We start from the raw sequence: 14,334 nt of genomic DNA, 5'->3' as shown, positions 1-14,334 counted from the left end.
GGGAGATCATGGGGGTTGTAACCAGGGGTTACCTTAAGTCCAATTGTCACTCATGACGCGACCGTTCCGTCCTCGGCGGATCTCTCAGATGTATTAAAGTAGTCCACACACAGGGTAACTTTCAGAACAAGACCTAGGAACAGTCGATTCTGTTTGTTTACTGAATACTCTTGAACTTGGATCCAAATAAACAGTCTTTGTACAGAAGCAACAAGTCAGAGTGGTGAAACCGGGAGGATTTTCGGGGCATCCGGATAATCCACAGTCCAAGTTATCTATGATATTCCTCTCCTGGCAAACTCTCACTCTTTACCGGCAAACACTCACTCTGTCTTTTTCTCGCTATAAAGCGGTTGGTCCTTCTTTCGATGTTCAGCAGAAGCGCTGAGGCCTTCCGAGTCGAGTCAAATGGGCCCAGGCTGAGCATGAGGAAGTCGCTTGACCTCCTCCATACCCCACACACGGACCGATCTGTCCGGTGTCTGTGTGACCAGACTCCTCGACAGCTAGACTTGACTCCCTGACTCTCCTTTCATTCCTTCCTAGCAAACACACACACACAAGCATATAGCATGATTACATGACTACAAATGATACACTAATTATGATACATTTTTCAGACAGGACACAACATACCAGACCTCTCTCAGCCCGGCAACCATTCGCGCCACATAAACCTAATGCATGCCACAAACAAGAAACTGACGAGACATTGACTCGTGTGGCAGTGCAGTAGCAAGAGTGGCCTGCAGAGGGCCTCTGAGCATAGTCATTGTGTTTAATGTAGTTAACCTGCACCTGCAAGGGTGCAGCTACACAGTTTAAATTTCCCCTCCCTCACAAACTCGGGGTCCTTGAAGCTGTGGAGCTTAGGTCCATGGAGGCCTGTGGGGCCTAAGGTCTATGTAGACCTGCTGCTGGTCTGTGAGGGACCTGGAATCACAGAGTGGACAAGGGGTAGTCGGCCCCTCGCTCATCGCCTGTCGGGGTGAAGTCACCTTCCAGGAAGGTCCGCTGGAAGAAGCGGTGTGCGTTGCTGTCAGCACTGTGGTGAACAACAGTGTGCAGTTGCATGTTGCATGATATGCTGGACTGTTTGTAAACTGAATACCTATGCTGAAATAAACGCTGGAGGAACCAGCATTTGGACTTTACCCTGTTTCAGGCCATTATTGCGGTGCTGCCACCCCTGGGCAGGGGAAAATAAGCAGGAGATCCTGGGCAAGTAACCCCAAGTTGCCACGCACGAGACAGAAACAGAACATTATGGAGGTGCCCCACTAACTCGGGGCCACTATATGAACAGCGAAGATGCAATGCAAATTACTAGAAAGAGCACAATCCAATCAGAAGACAAGGCAAATTTCAGCATGAACGCGTGGATTGGAATTTGGCATGATCGACTGTGGTCATTCCAGAGACTCTCAATGCGAATCAGTACCTGAATGTCCTGCAGATGACAGTGGATGACTTCCTGGATGATCTGCCCCTATTGTAGCAGAAGGAGGACACTCTGCATATGCTTTTTCTTACTTCAGTCATAGCAGCGACAAATGACAATGATCATGAGCAAAGTTAAAAACCAATGCTTAGGCAACCAACCTTTTAGAAATGTATATTACCGTATAATATAGCATAGTAATTGAGAAATAACATGGCAGCATGCCTTCAAAAATATTCCATTGAGCTAAATTGAAATCCACAAAAAACAGGGAGGGGAAAGCTACCCATTACTTGACTGCCTCTTACCCCTCATTCACGAGCGCTGTCCGCCAGCAGTGTAGCCGCGCACAGAAAGCACTTCAATAGGAACCAGTGGGTTGCTATAGAAGCATTCACAAGGGAGAATGTTAGATGCGCAAATTTAGCACTTTTAACAAAAGATAGAACATGCCAGTGCAAAGTCACATGTCAGCTACAAGGTGCGTGCAAAGATCCTGGGCTATCTTTGCCGCAACCTTTCCATACACTCCTATGGGAGCGGGAAAGCACCCACCACAGATCATGTGAATGGCTATTTCATAGCAGTTTGAATTAGCCCGTTCACGTGATCTTTGGAGCAGTATAGCCACGGGTAATGCATGTGGCCACATTGCGGGCAAACAGCACGTGTGTGAAAGAGCCCTTAAAGAGACAGTGCCTTGTTGACCGCTATTTATGAGAAGTATATTTCTATTTCTTGTTTATAAGACTGTTTAGCACCTGTTAGGTTATAGATCTTACCAGACGCCTCTGATCTTGATTGCAGCAGTTGCCTGCTATCATATGCTTTGAATCCTACTGGGCCCGGCAGAAGAATGAGTCGGAGGATGTTAAAAGATCTTGGAAGCGGGTTCTCCGTGATCATAGGTTAATTATGAAAGCTGAGAAATGCAGAGTGGTCTGTAGAAGCTACTTCTCTCTCGGTTCAATCAAGTTTTTCTTGAAGGGGAGACGAAAATTACCATTCAGGATGGAGAAATTGTTAACCTTTCGATTGATATGAAGCTGGCACAGTACAATGTTAATGGCATCACTTTAAGTGAGAAGAATCTTATATGCTTCTTGTTTTTTGTACAGATTTGCTTTTTGACTATTTGCCAATTAGGCACATTATATCTATTGACCTTAGACTGTGTTCAGTGTGCCAATATAGTTCTCAATGAACTGAAAATGATTATTACTAGACTTAAACATATCTATGTAATTACTGGTAATGTGCATTCTGGGGTGTACAGTTTCCCAGCATTCAATACAGCACAATACATTGGACACAATTGTAAGCTTTTGGCCTCCAGTGCAAAATCGGTAGCAGGGCCCCCCACTAACCACATGCCATTTAAAGTATTGTTGTCTTCATATGCAGCGTGGGTTCTCTTGGACACCCCTTGGGCACCAGGCCTAGCAGCAACTACTACCTCTGCACCCCCTATGAGCTGCTGCATCACAGGACCCTAGGTTTAGAAGTTGACAAACAAACTGTTACATGGTTCCAATAAAAACAGAACAAGGCATTTTCAGGGCCAAAGTCCCTTCTTTAAGCCTCAGTCATGACATCAGGCAAAAGGTAGCCTTTGGGTACCACATTCCTTCAAGAACAGGCCCTTAGCTGAGAAGACAGCGGGGTAGGGATGTTAACCTTGTCATGGTGCTCTACTATCGCCTTCCCATAGGGAAGCTAAGGAACGCTACCTAGCGACTAGCTGGGGATGCTTGCATATAGTAACCGGAGGTTACCTTAAGTGCAGTTGTCATTCGTGATGCCACCATTCCTTCTTCTGGAGCGGATCTTGTGGATGAATAAAATAGTTCAACCACAGAAGAGTATATTTTGGAACAAAACCAGAAATGGTCAAGCTTGTCCATTTTCTTAAATTTCTTAATAAAGTCAATAACAGTTGCAGAAATCACAGCATACCAAAATTATATCTCGGTGGAGCTCACGGGTATTGGAACAATCCACAGGCCAAGTTATCTGCAGGTTCTTTCACTCCCGGCAATCACTTTCTCCACCGGCAAAAACATACACACTTGCTTTCTTCTCTTCTCGCTACTAAGCAGTTCCTTTCTCTCAGAACTCTGCAGTAGTACAGAGGATCCCTGGGTTGAGTGGGCCCAGGCAATCGCTCGGCCTCCTCCATCCTCTACACACAGGCTAACCTGACAGCCTCTCTGTCGTGTGTCCCAGACTGACTGACTCTCTCCTCTCTCTCTCTTTCTTTCTGCATTGCCTTCTTGCAAACACATATCAGGCATCATCACATGCTCACAAACGATACATACAAAATTATACATTTTCCAAACATGATAGAACATACCAGACATTAACCCTTTTAGTACTGCAAACATCCAATACACAAATCTAATGCACTCCACAAACAAGACACTGACAAGACATAGAACATTCTGGAGAGGACCCCATTACCTCTTGACCATTACAATACTACAACTTACGGCATTCATACTGCAACTATTCACAGTGATCCCACTGGAACCAGGTATCACCAAGAGAGCTGTTCATTGGATGAGCACTCTTGTGATGTATAATGTTGCAGCCCAACAATCCTGGTTCCTGCACTGTTTTATACAGTAGTTATAGACCCTGGTAATCGTATAGACCCAAGGGATCCACATAGTGTCTCCAGGGAGTACTCTTACAATACTAGACTTTAATAGGCAGCTGAATATATGATAATATCTTTGGGGATACTTTGATTAAATTTGTTTAAGTAGACAGTACTTGATTTTGAGAAACACTAGTATACATAGGGTAATCTCTGTCTGCCCAGTCCTGCTGCCACCCAAAGTACTCCCATCAGAGGAAGCCATTTTTTGGTGGCAAGTGTGTATTTCTGTGTTTTGTACAATGCATGTATATATGTAGTCATCGTGTGTTTATATCTGTACCATGCATATGGGTGCTTGAATTGGTGATTGTGTGTGTGTGCGTTTGTTGTATACAAATAAGGGAGATGGAACAATACCCCTAGCGCCACGTATTGGAGGGCAGCATTCCTGTAAGTCAATGTTAGTGTCACATCCACTCATGACGTGCTGGATCCGTAACCGTAATGTGCGCAAGCTGTTTAACAACAAAAACAACCCAAAATATGGGAACTCTTTCCCTATCAGGCAATTCCCCCTGACAAGGGCGGATGTGACCTTGTACCTCGGCCCTTAGTTAACCCTACGTGGGACAGGGGAAACAAACAACACAAATAGAAAATAAACACAAACTTAGCTTAGATACAGCAGGCAAGTAACTGATCCAGAAGAGAGCTCTGACTGAAACCACAGTCAGAGCCAGACTGAAGATTCAATGGCAATTTTGTCTAGCCTCAGCCAGACTAAATAGCCTGACAATTAGCCTCAAGTGCGGCTAAGCATGTCTCACCTATTCCAAACCCACCAGGGCCAGAAGATGGAGAACCACCTGCAAAACCTGCACCAAACTATCAGCATGGTGACAATCCCAGAACCACAGCAACAGTTGGACTCTTTATACAAGCCTTGTAACAATGACTTGGAATTGAAAGCCCCATATGTTGTATAGCATGTGTGCATCAATGTATCTAGTAAGTGCATGCTAAGGGGGTTGATACTGAAGTTGCTATGTACCCCTTATGAAAAGTATGACCATAATAACTTAGATTGCCAAGTTTTTCACTGAAATATTGTTGTTGCACTGTTTGCATTGTTATGAGCTAACCACATGTGATTTGCAGGCACTGTATAGTCCATACAATTAGCTGCCAATTATGTTATAATGTGTGTGATTGGTTCTGGGTCACCAATGTGGACACTGCGCATAGCACAGGCTCGTCTCCTATCTAGCATAGTGCTTGCCTAATACCTGGCACCAGCCAAGCACAAATATAGTATAATATCTGTTGTTCTCTCCTTGTATTCTTACCCAAACAGTTTCCATAGAAGGAGTTTCTATATACAGTTCTATAGAACAGTTTCTATATACAGTTTCTATACAAGGAGAGAACAGAAAGGACACCATTGTAGGCATTTACTACAGGCCACCTGGACAAGCTGAAGATTTTGATTAACTCTTTCTATATCAGATGGCCAAGCTCTCACTAAAGCATGACACAGTGATTATGGGAGATTTTAACTATCCAGACATTTGTTGGGAATCTCTCTCAGGTAAAAGTAATGGATCCAACAAATTCTTATCCGCTGTGGCTGACAACTTTATCTTCCAGAAGGTAGAAGAGAAAACAGGGGGATCTGCTATCTTGGACCTAATTCTTACCAACGGGGAGGGAATGGTTGAGGAAGTAAGAGTGGCTGGGACCTTAGGAGGCAGTGATCATGCTATCCTTGAATTTTGGATAAAAAAGGGGAGGAAGACCTGAGAAAACTCAGACCTCAAGGTTGGATTTCAGAAAGGCAGATTTTAATGAATTCAGAAAGAGGGTAGGAAGAATCCAATGGCTGGATGTTCTTAAGGACAGGAATGTCCAAGAAGGTTGGGAAATATTGCGAAATGAGATTCTCAAAGCACAATCGTTAACAATCCCTAAAAGAAGGAAGAATGGGAAGCATTTACAGAGACCAGGATGGATGAACACAGAACTTGTACACATGTTAAAAACAAAGAAAAACATGTTTATCAAATGGAAAGAGGAGGGAATATCTAAAGAAGAATATAATGCCATCTGCAGAAACTGTAGGGCAAGTGTCAGAAAAGCTAAAGCTAATAATGAATTGAGGCTTGGAACAGAGGCCAAAAGTAATAAAAAAGGATTTGGGGGGTATGTGAAAAGCAAAAGAAAAGTCAAAGATGCTATTGGATGCTTACAGGATGAAAATGGTGAATTGGTTAAGAATGATGCTGAGAAGGCCGAACTTTTAAATTTCTATTTTGTATCTGTTTTCTCTCTGAAAGTAGATGGAACATCAACTGATCTATGTGCTATTGGGGGAATAAAAGAATGCAGGCTATCTATAAGCAGAGAGGTGGTAAGGGGAACACTTAGCTAACTTAAATGAATTTAAGTCTCAAGGTCTAGCTGAATTACATCCTAGGATATTAAAGGAAGCAGCGGAGGTAATTGCTTAGCCACTCGTCATAATCTTTGAAAATTCCTGGAGAACAGGAGCAGTCCCAGAAGATTGGAAAAGGGTAAATTTTGTCCCCATCTTCAAAAAAGAGAAGAAGGTGGATCCAGGAAACTTCAGGCCTGTGAGCCTCACTTCTATACCAGGAAAGATCTTTAAACAAATTATTAAACAGCATGTATGCAAGTACTTGGTTAAAAATGGAGTAATTAACCAGAGCCAGCATGAGATTGTAACAAATGAATGCCAGACGAATCTAATTTCCTTCGATGACAGAATCACCGACTGGCTTGATCAGGCAAATGCGGTGGATATAGCATATCTTGACTTTAGTAAAGCATTTGACAAAGTATGTTATACAATACTTATTGAAAAAATGAACAAATATGGGCTTGACAAGACAACTGTTAGGTGGATTCACAACTGGCTGAGTGATCGTACTCAAAGAGTGGTCCTAAATGGCTGCACATCCAAGTGGAAGAATGTATCAAGTGGGATACCAAAAGGCTCTGTCCTAGGCCCAGTGTTGTTCAACATTTTTATAAATGATCTGGAGGAGGGAATTGGTGGGAAACTGATCAAATTTGCAGATGACACAAAGCTTGGAGGGATAGCTAACACTAGGAAAGAGAGAGAGAATATTCAAAAAGATCTAGAAAAACTTGAACAGTGGTATTTAACAAGGAGAAATGCAAAGTCCTACATCTGGGCAAGAAAATGAAAAAAGCACATACAGAATGGGAGGAATTGGGCTAAGCAGCAGCACACGTGAAAAAGACGGGTATACTAATAGATCATAGACTGAACATGAGTTAACAATGTGATGCAGCAGCCAAAAAGGCTAATACATTTCTGGGATGTACTAAGAGAAGCATAGAGTCTAGATCATGTGAGGTCATTATTCCCCTCTACTCTTCCAGACCTCATCTGGAATACTGTGTCCAGTTCTGGGCCCCCCTCTTTAAAAAAAGACAAACTGGAGCAAGTTCAGAGAAGAGTTACCAAGATGGTGAGCAGTCTGCAAATCATGCCCTATGAGGAACGGTTAAAGGATCTGGGAATGTTTAGCTTGCAAAACAGAAGGCTGAGAGGAGACTTAATAGCTGTCTACAAATATCTGAAGGGCTGTCACAGTGCAGAGGGATCAGCCCTATTCTCATCTGCACAAGGAAAGACCAGAAGCAATGGGATGAAACGGAAAGGGAGGAGACAGATTATATATTAGACAGTGAGGGGGATCAATGAGTGGAACAGGTTACAACGGGAGGTGGTGAGTTCTCCTTCAATAGAAGTGTTCAAACAAAGGCTGGACAAATTTCTGTCTGGGATGATTTAGTGAATCCTGCCCTGAGCAGGGGGTTGGACCAGATGACACTGGAGGTCACTTGCCACTCTACCATTCTATGATTGTATGTATAGTTAGAGCTTGTTTTGTTTTATTTCTGCTAACTGAAAATTGCAAATAAAACAGGATGAAGTCAGTTGCATTAGAAGCTGACTGCATGGACTACCACTTTCTTGCATGACTGTTGCAGATGGCTTTGTCTACCCAAGGAAACGACTGTCCCGTTACCTGATTCCCTTACAGTGGTTACATGTAGTGATGGTTTTCTTTTATTTTACCTATAATTATGTAGCGCATTTCTGACTGTCTTAGCCTATTTTAATAAAGCCAACTTTTGGTGCAAGAGTTTTTGTCATTTTTCCTATTTTGTTTTTGTGCATCTAGGATCCTGTAGAAAATAAGCACTAGATTAAGGTCACATAACAGGAATTTTTAAGGGGTTAATCCAGTATTTAGGCCTGAGGCCTACCTACGGCCAAATTTTGACATGATTCAGCTGAGGTTATACTAGAGTGCAATGATCACAGTCAGGTATTTCTGTGCTTTGATGAGTGAGAAGCTTTCAGTAATGGAACATTTTGTTAGTTACATATTCAGGGCTTATTCACACGAGCGTATATCAGCCGCCGTTTACACGGCCGGCCGATATACGCTACGATCAGAGCTGTCTTCCCCCTTCCATCCCCTTCACTCTCTGCCTCTCTCCTCCCATCCAGCTGTTTGCAATGGGAGGGGGCGAAGCTAAGCTCCGCACCGTCCCGCCCCCTCTCATTGCTGGCTACAGACAAGGGGCTGGGAGGGTGTGGGAGCTTAGCTCTGCCCCATCTCGTCCCCTCCCATTGCAAACAGCCAGAGGGGAAGAAAGAGGTAGATAGCCGGCAAGGGGGAAGACAGCTCAGATGGTAGCGTATATCGGCCGGCCGTGAAAATGGCAGCCGATATATGCTTGTGTGAAAAAGCCCTCAGAGTGGGAAATATTTTATGTGATTCTCTTCATCAGCTGCCACTGAAGTTAGTATATGGTGGCTGTGGGTGGTTTGACGGATGGCAGAAGCCTAAAATAAGTTGGCCACATAAGCTAAGAGAGAGCTGCTGAGTGAAGAGAATTGGCGCGCAGTAAGGCCTCCCTCACACAGGGCGTTTGCAGAAACACAGCGTTTTTCAATGCTGCGTTACTGCAGATTCCGCCCCGTTTCAGCAGCGCTGGCATACTTTATGCCAGCGTTTTGGCTGCGTTTTCAACTCGGCTGAAAACGTAGCCAAGAATGCTGAAAAAAAGAAAAAGTAATACTCACCTAGCCACTGCAGTCCGGGTCGCGGCCGCTGATCCTGGCTTCCTCGGCACTCCCAAGTCTATTGCCGGAGGCCAGGTTTTAGAACCCCGGCTCCGGCAATAGAGTGCTGTGATTGGTTGTCGGTGCTTGCTCGATGCCCAATCACAGCCCTTCACTGACTGTCTCAGCCAATCAGAGCTTGCCGGCGCTGATTGGCTGAGACAGTCAATGAAGGGCTGTGATTGGGCATCGACCGTGCCAATAACCAATCACAGCACTCTATTGCCAGAGGCGGGGTTCTCAAACCTGGCCTAGGGCAATAGACTTGTGAATGCAGGGGAAGCCCGGATCAGCGGCAGAGACCAGCGGCCGCGACCCGGACTGCAGCAGCTAGGTGAGTATTAACTTTCTTTTTTTCTCTCTACCTAGCTGGGGCAGATTTTCGGGGTAGGGCTTCTATTGCAAGCCCTCACCCCAAAAATCGGCGAGCGGTTAACACTGCCAAAAACGCGGCACCAAGTGTTGCCGCATTTTCAGCAGTGCTAAAACCGCTGCCCATTCATTTTAATGGGTGACGCAGGGCTGAAAACGCCCCAAAATAGAACATGCATCGCTGTCAAAGCGCAGCGTTGGGAGGCGCTGCGTTTTCAGCCCTGTGTGAGCAGCCCCATTGAAATAAATGGGAGTGTTGTACAGCGTTTAGCGCTGGGCTGAAAAGGCAGCGCTAACCGCTGTATAAAACGCCCTGTGTGAGGGAGGCCTAAGAGGAGTTTACAACAGTAGGTCTTTTGCAGCTCCTGTGAGGACTGATCAGTGTTGCTGGAGTGAAAGAAGACAGCTAGGCCATATGCCACTCTGGGAAACCTTCAAATTAAACATTGACAGACTTATTACTGAGCTGTAGCTGAACTTAAAAAACAAGAGTAAATAGAGACTGGTCTCTAAGACAGTGTGCACACTTAAGGAAGGCTAAGACTGAACTTTTACTTTGAAGCGGTTGACCACCATTATTTTGAGTCTGAGACTTTTTCTGCTATTGTTTATCTGGTTATGCAGTGGAGAAAACTCCCCAAGATGCACAAGATACCCGAACCAAGAAGGGACTTTTCACATGGGACTGCATAGGCTGCACGATGCACCGCAAGCCATGGTAAACTCTGCACCAAAATCTGCAGTGAAAATGGCTTATAACCTGCCTGCAATTCTGCATCAAAATCCGCAGTAAGGCTGGGTTCACACAGGGCGGATTTGCCGCGTAAACGTCGCGGTTTTACCGTCGCGGTTTTGCCGCAACCTTGCCGCATCTGCGGCAAATCCGCATGCAATATCCAAATGTAGTCGCGGTTTTCATCGCGTATTATTCTGCGGTTCAACCGCAGTTAAATCCGCAGGTCCTTTGCTGCGGAAAAAAACGCAGCGTTTTTTTTGGAGAGGCGCGGTTTTAGTTGCAGATTTGACTGCGTATTTTACTAGGTGCAGATTCTAAAAAAAACCCTTTCCTGTGAGGTCATCGTCCACACCCATTTCTGCACAGGGTAGGAAGAGGCTAAGAATTTGTGGCCATTTTCTCTTGAGCTATGGAGCCTACCGGAAGAATTCGGCTGAGGCGCGCCAACCGCCGCACACTCATCGCCCTAATGCTGTACATGCAAGGAGAAGAATCCGAAAAGGTGAGCAGTGTTTCGACAGTGTGTGCTTTGTTTCCTTGTTGTTTCTTAGATGCATTGTGGACTAGAGTGCGATTGCGGCCATGTTCTTTAATTCCTGCTAATATTCTTTTACAGACTGATCGTGCTTCCCGGCGCCGGAGGCGCTACTGGGTGCATCCCCTACTCCAAGAGAAGGGGACGAAGGGGCATTTCGCAAGCCTGTACCAAGATTTTAAAAAGTAAGTGAAGTGTATCATGTGATGTGAATAGGTTTGAGGTTGCGCAAAGAATTTATATTTATTTTAGCCCGCTCTCCCTTTCTCTCTCTCTGCAGCCATCCGGAGAAGTTCGTAGCCTTCTGCAGGCTGCCTATGGAGGCCTTTGACCGCCTTCTGGAGCTGGTGCGCCGGGATCTTACCTACCAGGATAGGCAGATGAGGAAGGCGATCACTGCAGAAGAAAGGCTGCTCATCACCCTTCGGTAAGTAACCTTTGTTATCCTGTCCCAGTTGTTTTATCTGTAATTTATTTTGCAACTGTATTTTTTTATTTTTTTTTGAATTTTTGCGCAATACATTTTATTTTTTCATGCGATGCTGTGATTGCTCCGGCAGTAGGACGTAATGCAATCGCATTACGTCACACTGCTTTTGGACAGCTTGGCTATCGAGCACCCCTTTCATTAGCAACACCGCCATAATGACACGTGCACGGCATCCCCGAACTCACCGGTCGGGTGGGTGTTTGGTTGCCAGTGCGTGACCCCTCAACACCATTTGTGCTATGTAAATGCCGCTGTCAGAATTGCTAGTGGCATTTCAATGGTTAACCCTTTCCAAATTTTTTTTTTTTCTCACCCATTCTCCCCAGTTCCAAATAAATTGGTGCTGGGGAGAATGGGTGAAAATAATTCCTTTGTCCCTGCACCCTCCTGAACTGACAGGGTTCAGGACGGTGCAGGGAGGGAAATGCTTACCTGTCCGGCGTCTTCCGCATTCTCCTTCTGCCTCCTGGCTCGGCGATGATGTGATCGCAGTGGTCAGGTGGCACCTGGCGGTCACATGATGGCCGGGAGACAGAAGGAGAATGTGCAAGAAGCAAGTCAGGTAAGCATGTCCTCCCACAGTGCTGGCTCCTGGCTCGGCTTTGATGTGACCGCCGTGGGTCGGGTAATCGCGGCGGACACATGATCGCCGGGCTGCCGGAATCTCTATGCATTACATAGCGCCAATTGAGCGGTATGTAATGTGTAAAGGAGAAGGCAGAAATGGTTGAAAACCCTTTCTGCATTCTCTACGGGGGTCCTCGATGAGGATCAGTGCAGGAATGCATCTGCACCCGATGTGTCTGCTGATCGGGTGCAGATGCACTGCTGCACTGCACTGTTGGGTCTGCCACCACATCGCAGCTGTGAAGGCAAATTATGATGTCGGGGCAGGCCTGAGAATGGATTGGAAAGGGTTAATAGCCGCCATTGCCCCAGCGGATGTGTGTCTTAGTTCAAACCACCTTACGCCCTTGCTGCGTGGAGTGAGACAGCGCTGCTAGCTGCCAAGACACACGTTCTGCAACAGCTGGAAATAGGTTAATTTTGTGACGTCACAAAGGGCTTCATCCAGCGGAAGACAAACTCCATTTTTTAATTCGCAGGCGACGTTGCTGAAAATGTACAGTTGTACTTTTTCGGGTTCTCCTCTAGTAGTTTTGGGAGAGGGCGGTGGAACAGTTCGTTGTCTTTGGTATTCTGTCTTCTGGCACATAACACAGCCATCATCATCTTGTGGCTGGTTGACTTCCGAAACAAATTGGCAGAAGTGAGATTGTTGAACTTACCATAGCAGCCAAGTTGGCCAACCATTGTTGCGCACCGGCAGTCAACGTACCCTAGTTATGTACCTGAGTGTGGCAGGAACATGTTTGCACTTTAACTTTCTCTCTCCCCTATGTTGTAGATGGGGAGAATGGAATTGTGAACCATGTGTGGCGTGTAAAGTGACAATGTAACCTCCCCCATGGCTACCTCTGCAATGCTCATGTTATTTCCTTCACATGAATTATACTGTGTTCTCTTATAAATTTTGTGTTTGAAGTGTTGACATAATGCAAGTCTTCATTGTGTACTAACTTTTGTTTCTCTTCTCTGCTTCTTTTCAGCTTCTTGGCCACAGGAGAGAGCTATGCATCCCTGCATCTCCAATTTCGTGTTGGTAAATCTACCATCACCAAAATTGTGAGGTGCACATGCAGCGCCATCTGGCAGAAGTTGCAGCCCATCGTGATGCCTTCACCTACCGAGGATACTTGGCAACGTGTTGCAGCAGGCTTTCAAGGTGTTGACAAATTTCCTAACTGCATAGGCGCGGTCGACGGCAAACATGTGCGTGTGCTTCAGCCAGCCCACTCAGGCTCCAAATTTTATAATTACAAAAAAATTTTTTCTATTGTCCTGATGGCCGTGGCTTATGCACATTGCAAATTTGTTTGCATCGACGTCGGCGCCTATGGCAGCACTGGAGATTCTCGGGTGCTGCAAACTTCACAGATTGGGATGCAAATTCTCCGAGATGGCGTTACGTTCCCAGCCCCACAACCTTTCCCAGGAACCACACATCCAGTACCCTTTGTGATGGTATCAGATGAGGCTTTCCCGTTGTTGCCAAACCTGTTGTGCCCATACCCACGAAGAGGACTGAATGCCCGGAAAAGGATTTTTAATTATCGGCTGAGCCGGGCACGTCGAGTGGTTGAGTGTGCCTTCGGGATCATGGTAAGTCAGTGGAGAGTTCTAGGGACTACCCTTATGGTAGACCCTACCACAGTTGATGACCTTGTCAAGGCATGTTGTGTTCTTCACAACTACCTCCGGGACTATCGCCCCGAGGTAGATGTCGAAGAACTCGATCCTGCCTTTGACACGGTCATCAACTGGGGTGCAGGTCGCACGCCTGCTACCGCAGTGCAGGTTCGCGAACTCTTCACTGACTATTTCCTTAGTCACGAAGGCACCGTGCCATGGCAGTTCTCCTGTGTCGGTGGTGTGCAGCCCTAAAACTGCAGTGTGACCCTCCCCCGGCGCCCAGCCCCAGAAGGATGCAGAAGACATTATTGGCATAAAGTGCATTTATTCAAGACCCACCAAAGGCGGTCCATGCAGTTTCTGATCGGTCATTAAAGTTTACAAAATTGTTAGAAAAAAGGTTGCACAAATAAATTTTACTATATTTAACGAAAAACATTACTCTTCTTTTTTTGTCGTCAAACAAAATACCTGAACTTTATGTTAAGTTGAAACAATTGTTAGGCTATGTTGGTTTTTAATAAGTAGCCTAATGAACATGGCAGGGGTATTGGTTTTTAAACGTAACCTTTTTGAAGCATTTCAGCAGTTAACGATTACAACAACATGAGTAGCACAATACATTTCACCCAAGCAATGGAACCCCATTCACAAGCTTCACGCCACAGCACTACCGAGCGTTACATTAGCCACGCCCCAGGAGCACATGGAAGCGTC

At 45.5% G+C, this 14,334-nt stretch overlaps 1 protein-coding gene across 1 annotated transcript; it reads left to right on the top strand.

Annotated features, from left to right (window-relative positions):
- The first annotated feature begins 10,748 nt into the window (after positions 1-10,748).
- LOC136587436 (uncharacterized) lies at positions 10,749-14,067 on the top strand. The gene is made up of 4 exons (XM_066586004.1): positions 10,749-10,841; positions 10,956-11,059; positions 11,155-11,301; positions 12,975-14,067. Exons 1-4 carry the CDS (start codon positions 10,749-10,751, stop codon positions 13,867-13,869), a joined length of 1,239 nt encoding a protein of 412 aa, XP_066442101.1. The 3' UTR covers positions 13,870-14,067.
- Positions 14,068-14,334: the final 267 nt, after the last annotated feature.

The sequence above is a fragment of the Eleutherodactylus coqui genome, chromosome 13, assembly GCF_035609145.1.
Source record: "Eleutherodactylus coqui strain aEleCoq1 chromosome 13, aEleCoq1.hap1, whole genome shotgun sequence".
NCBI lineage: Eukaryota > Metazoa > Chordata > Amphibia > Anura > Eleutherodactylidae > Eleutherodactylus > Eleutherodactylus coqui.
Note: the sequence above shows the minus strand (reverse complement) of the source record. Positions and strands in the feature narration are given on the sequence as shown.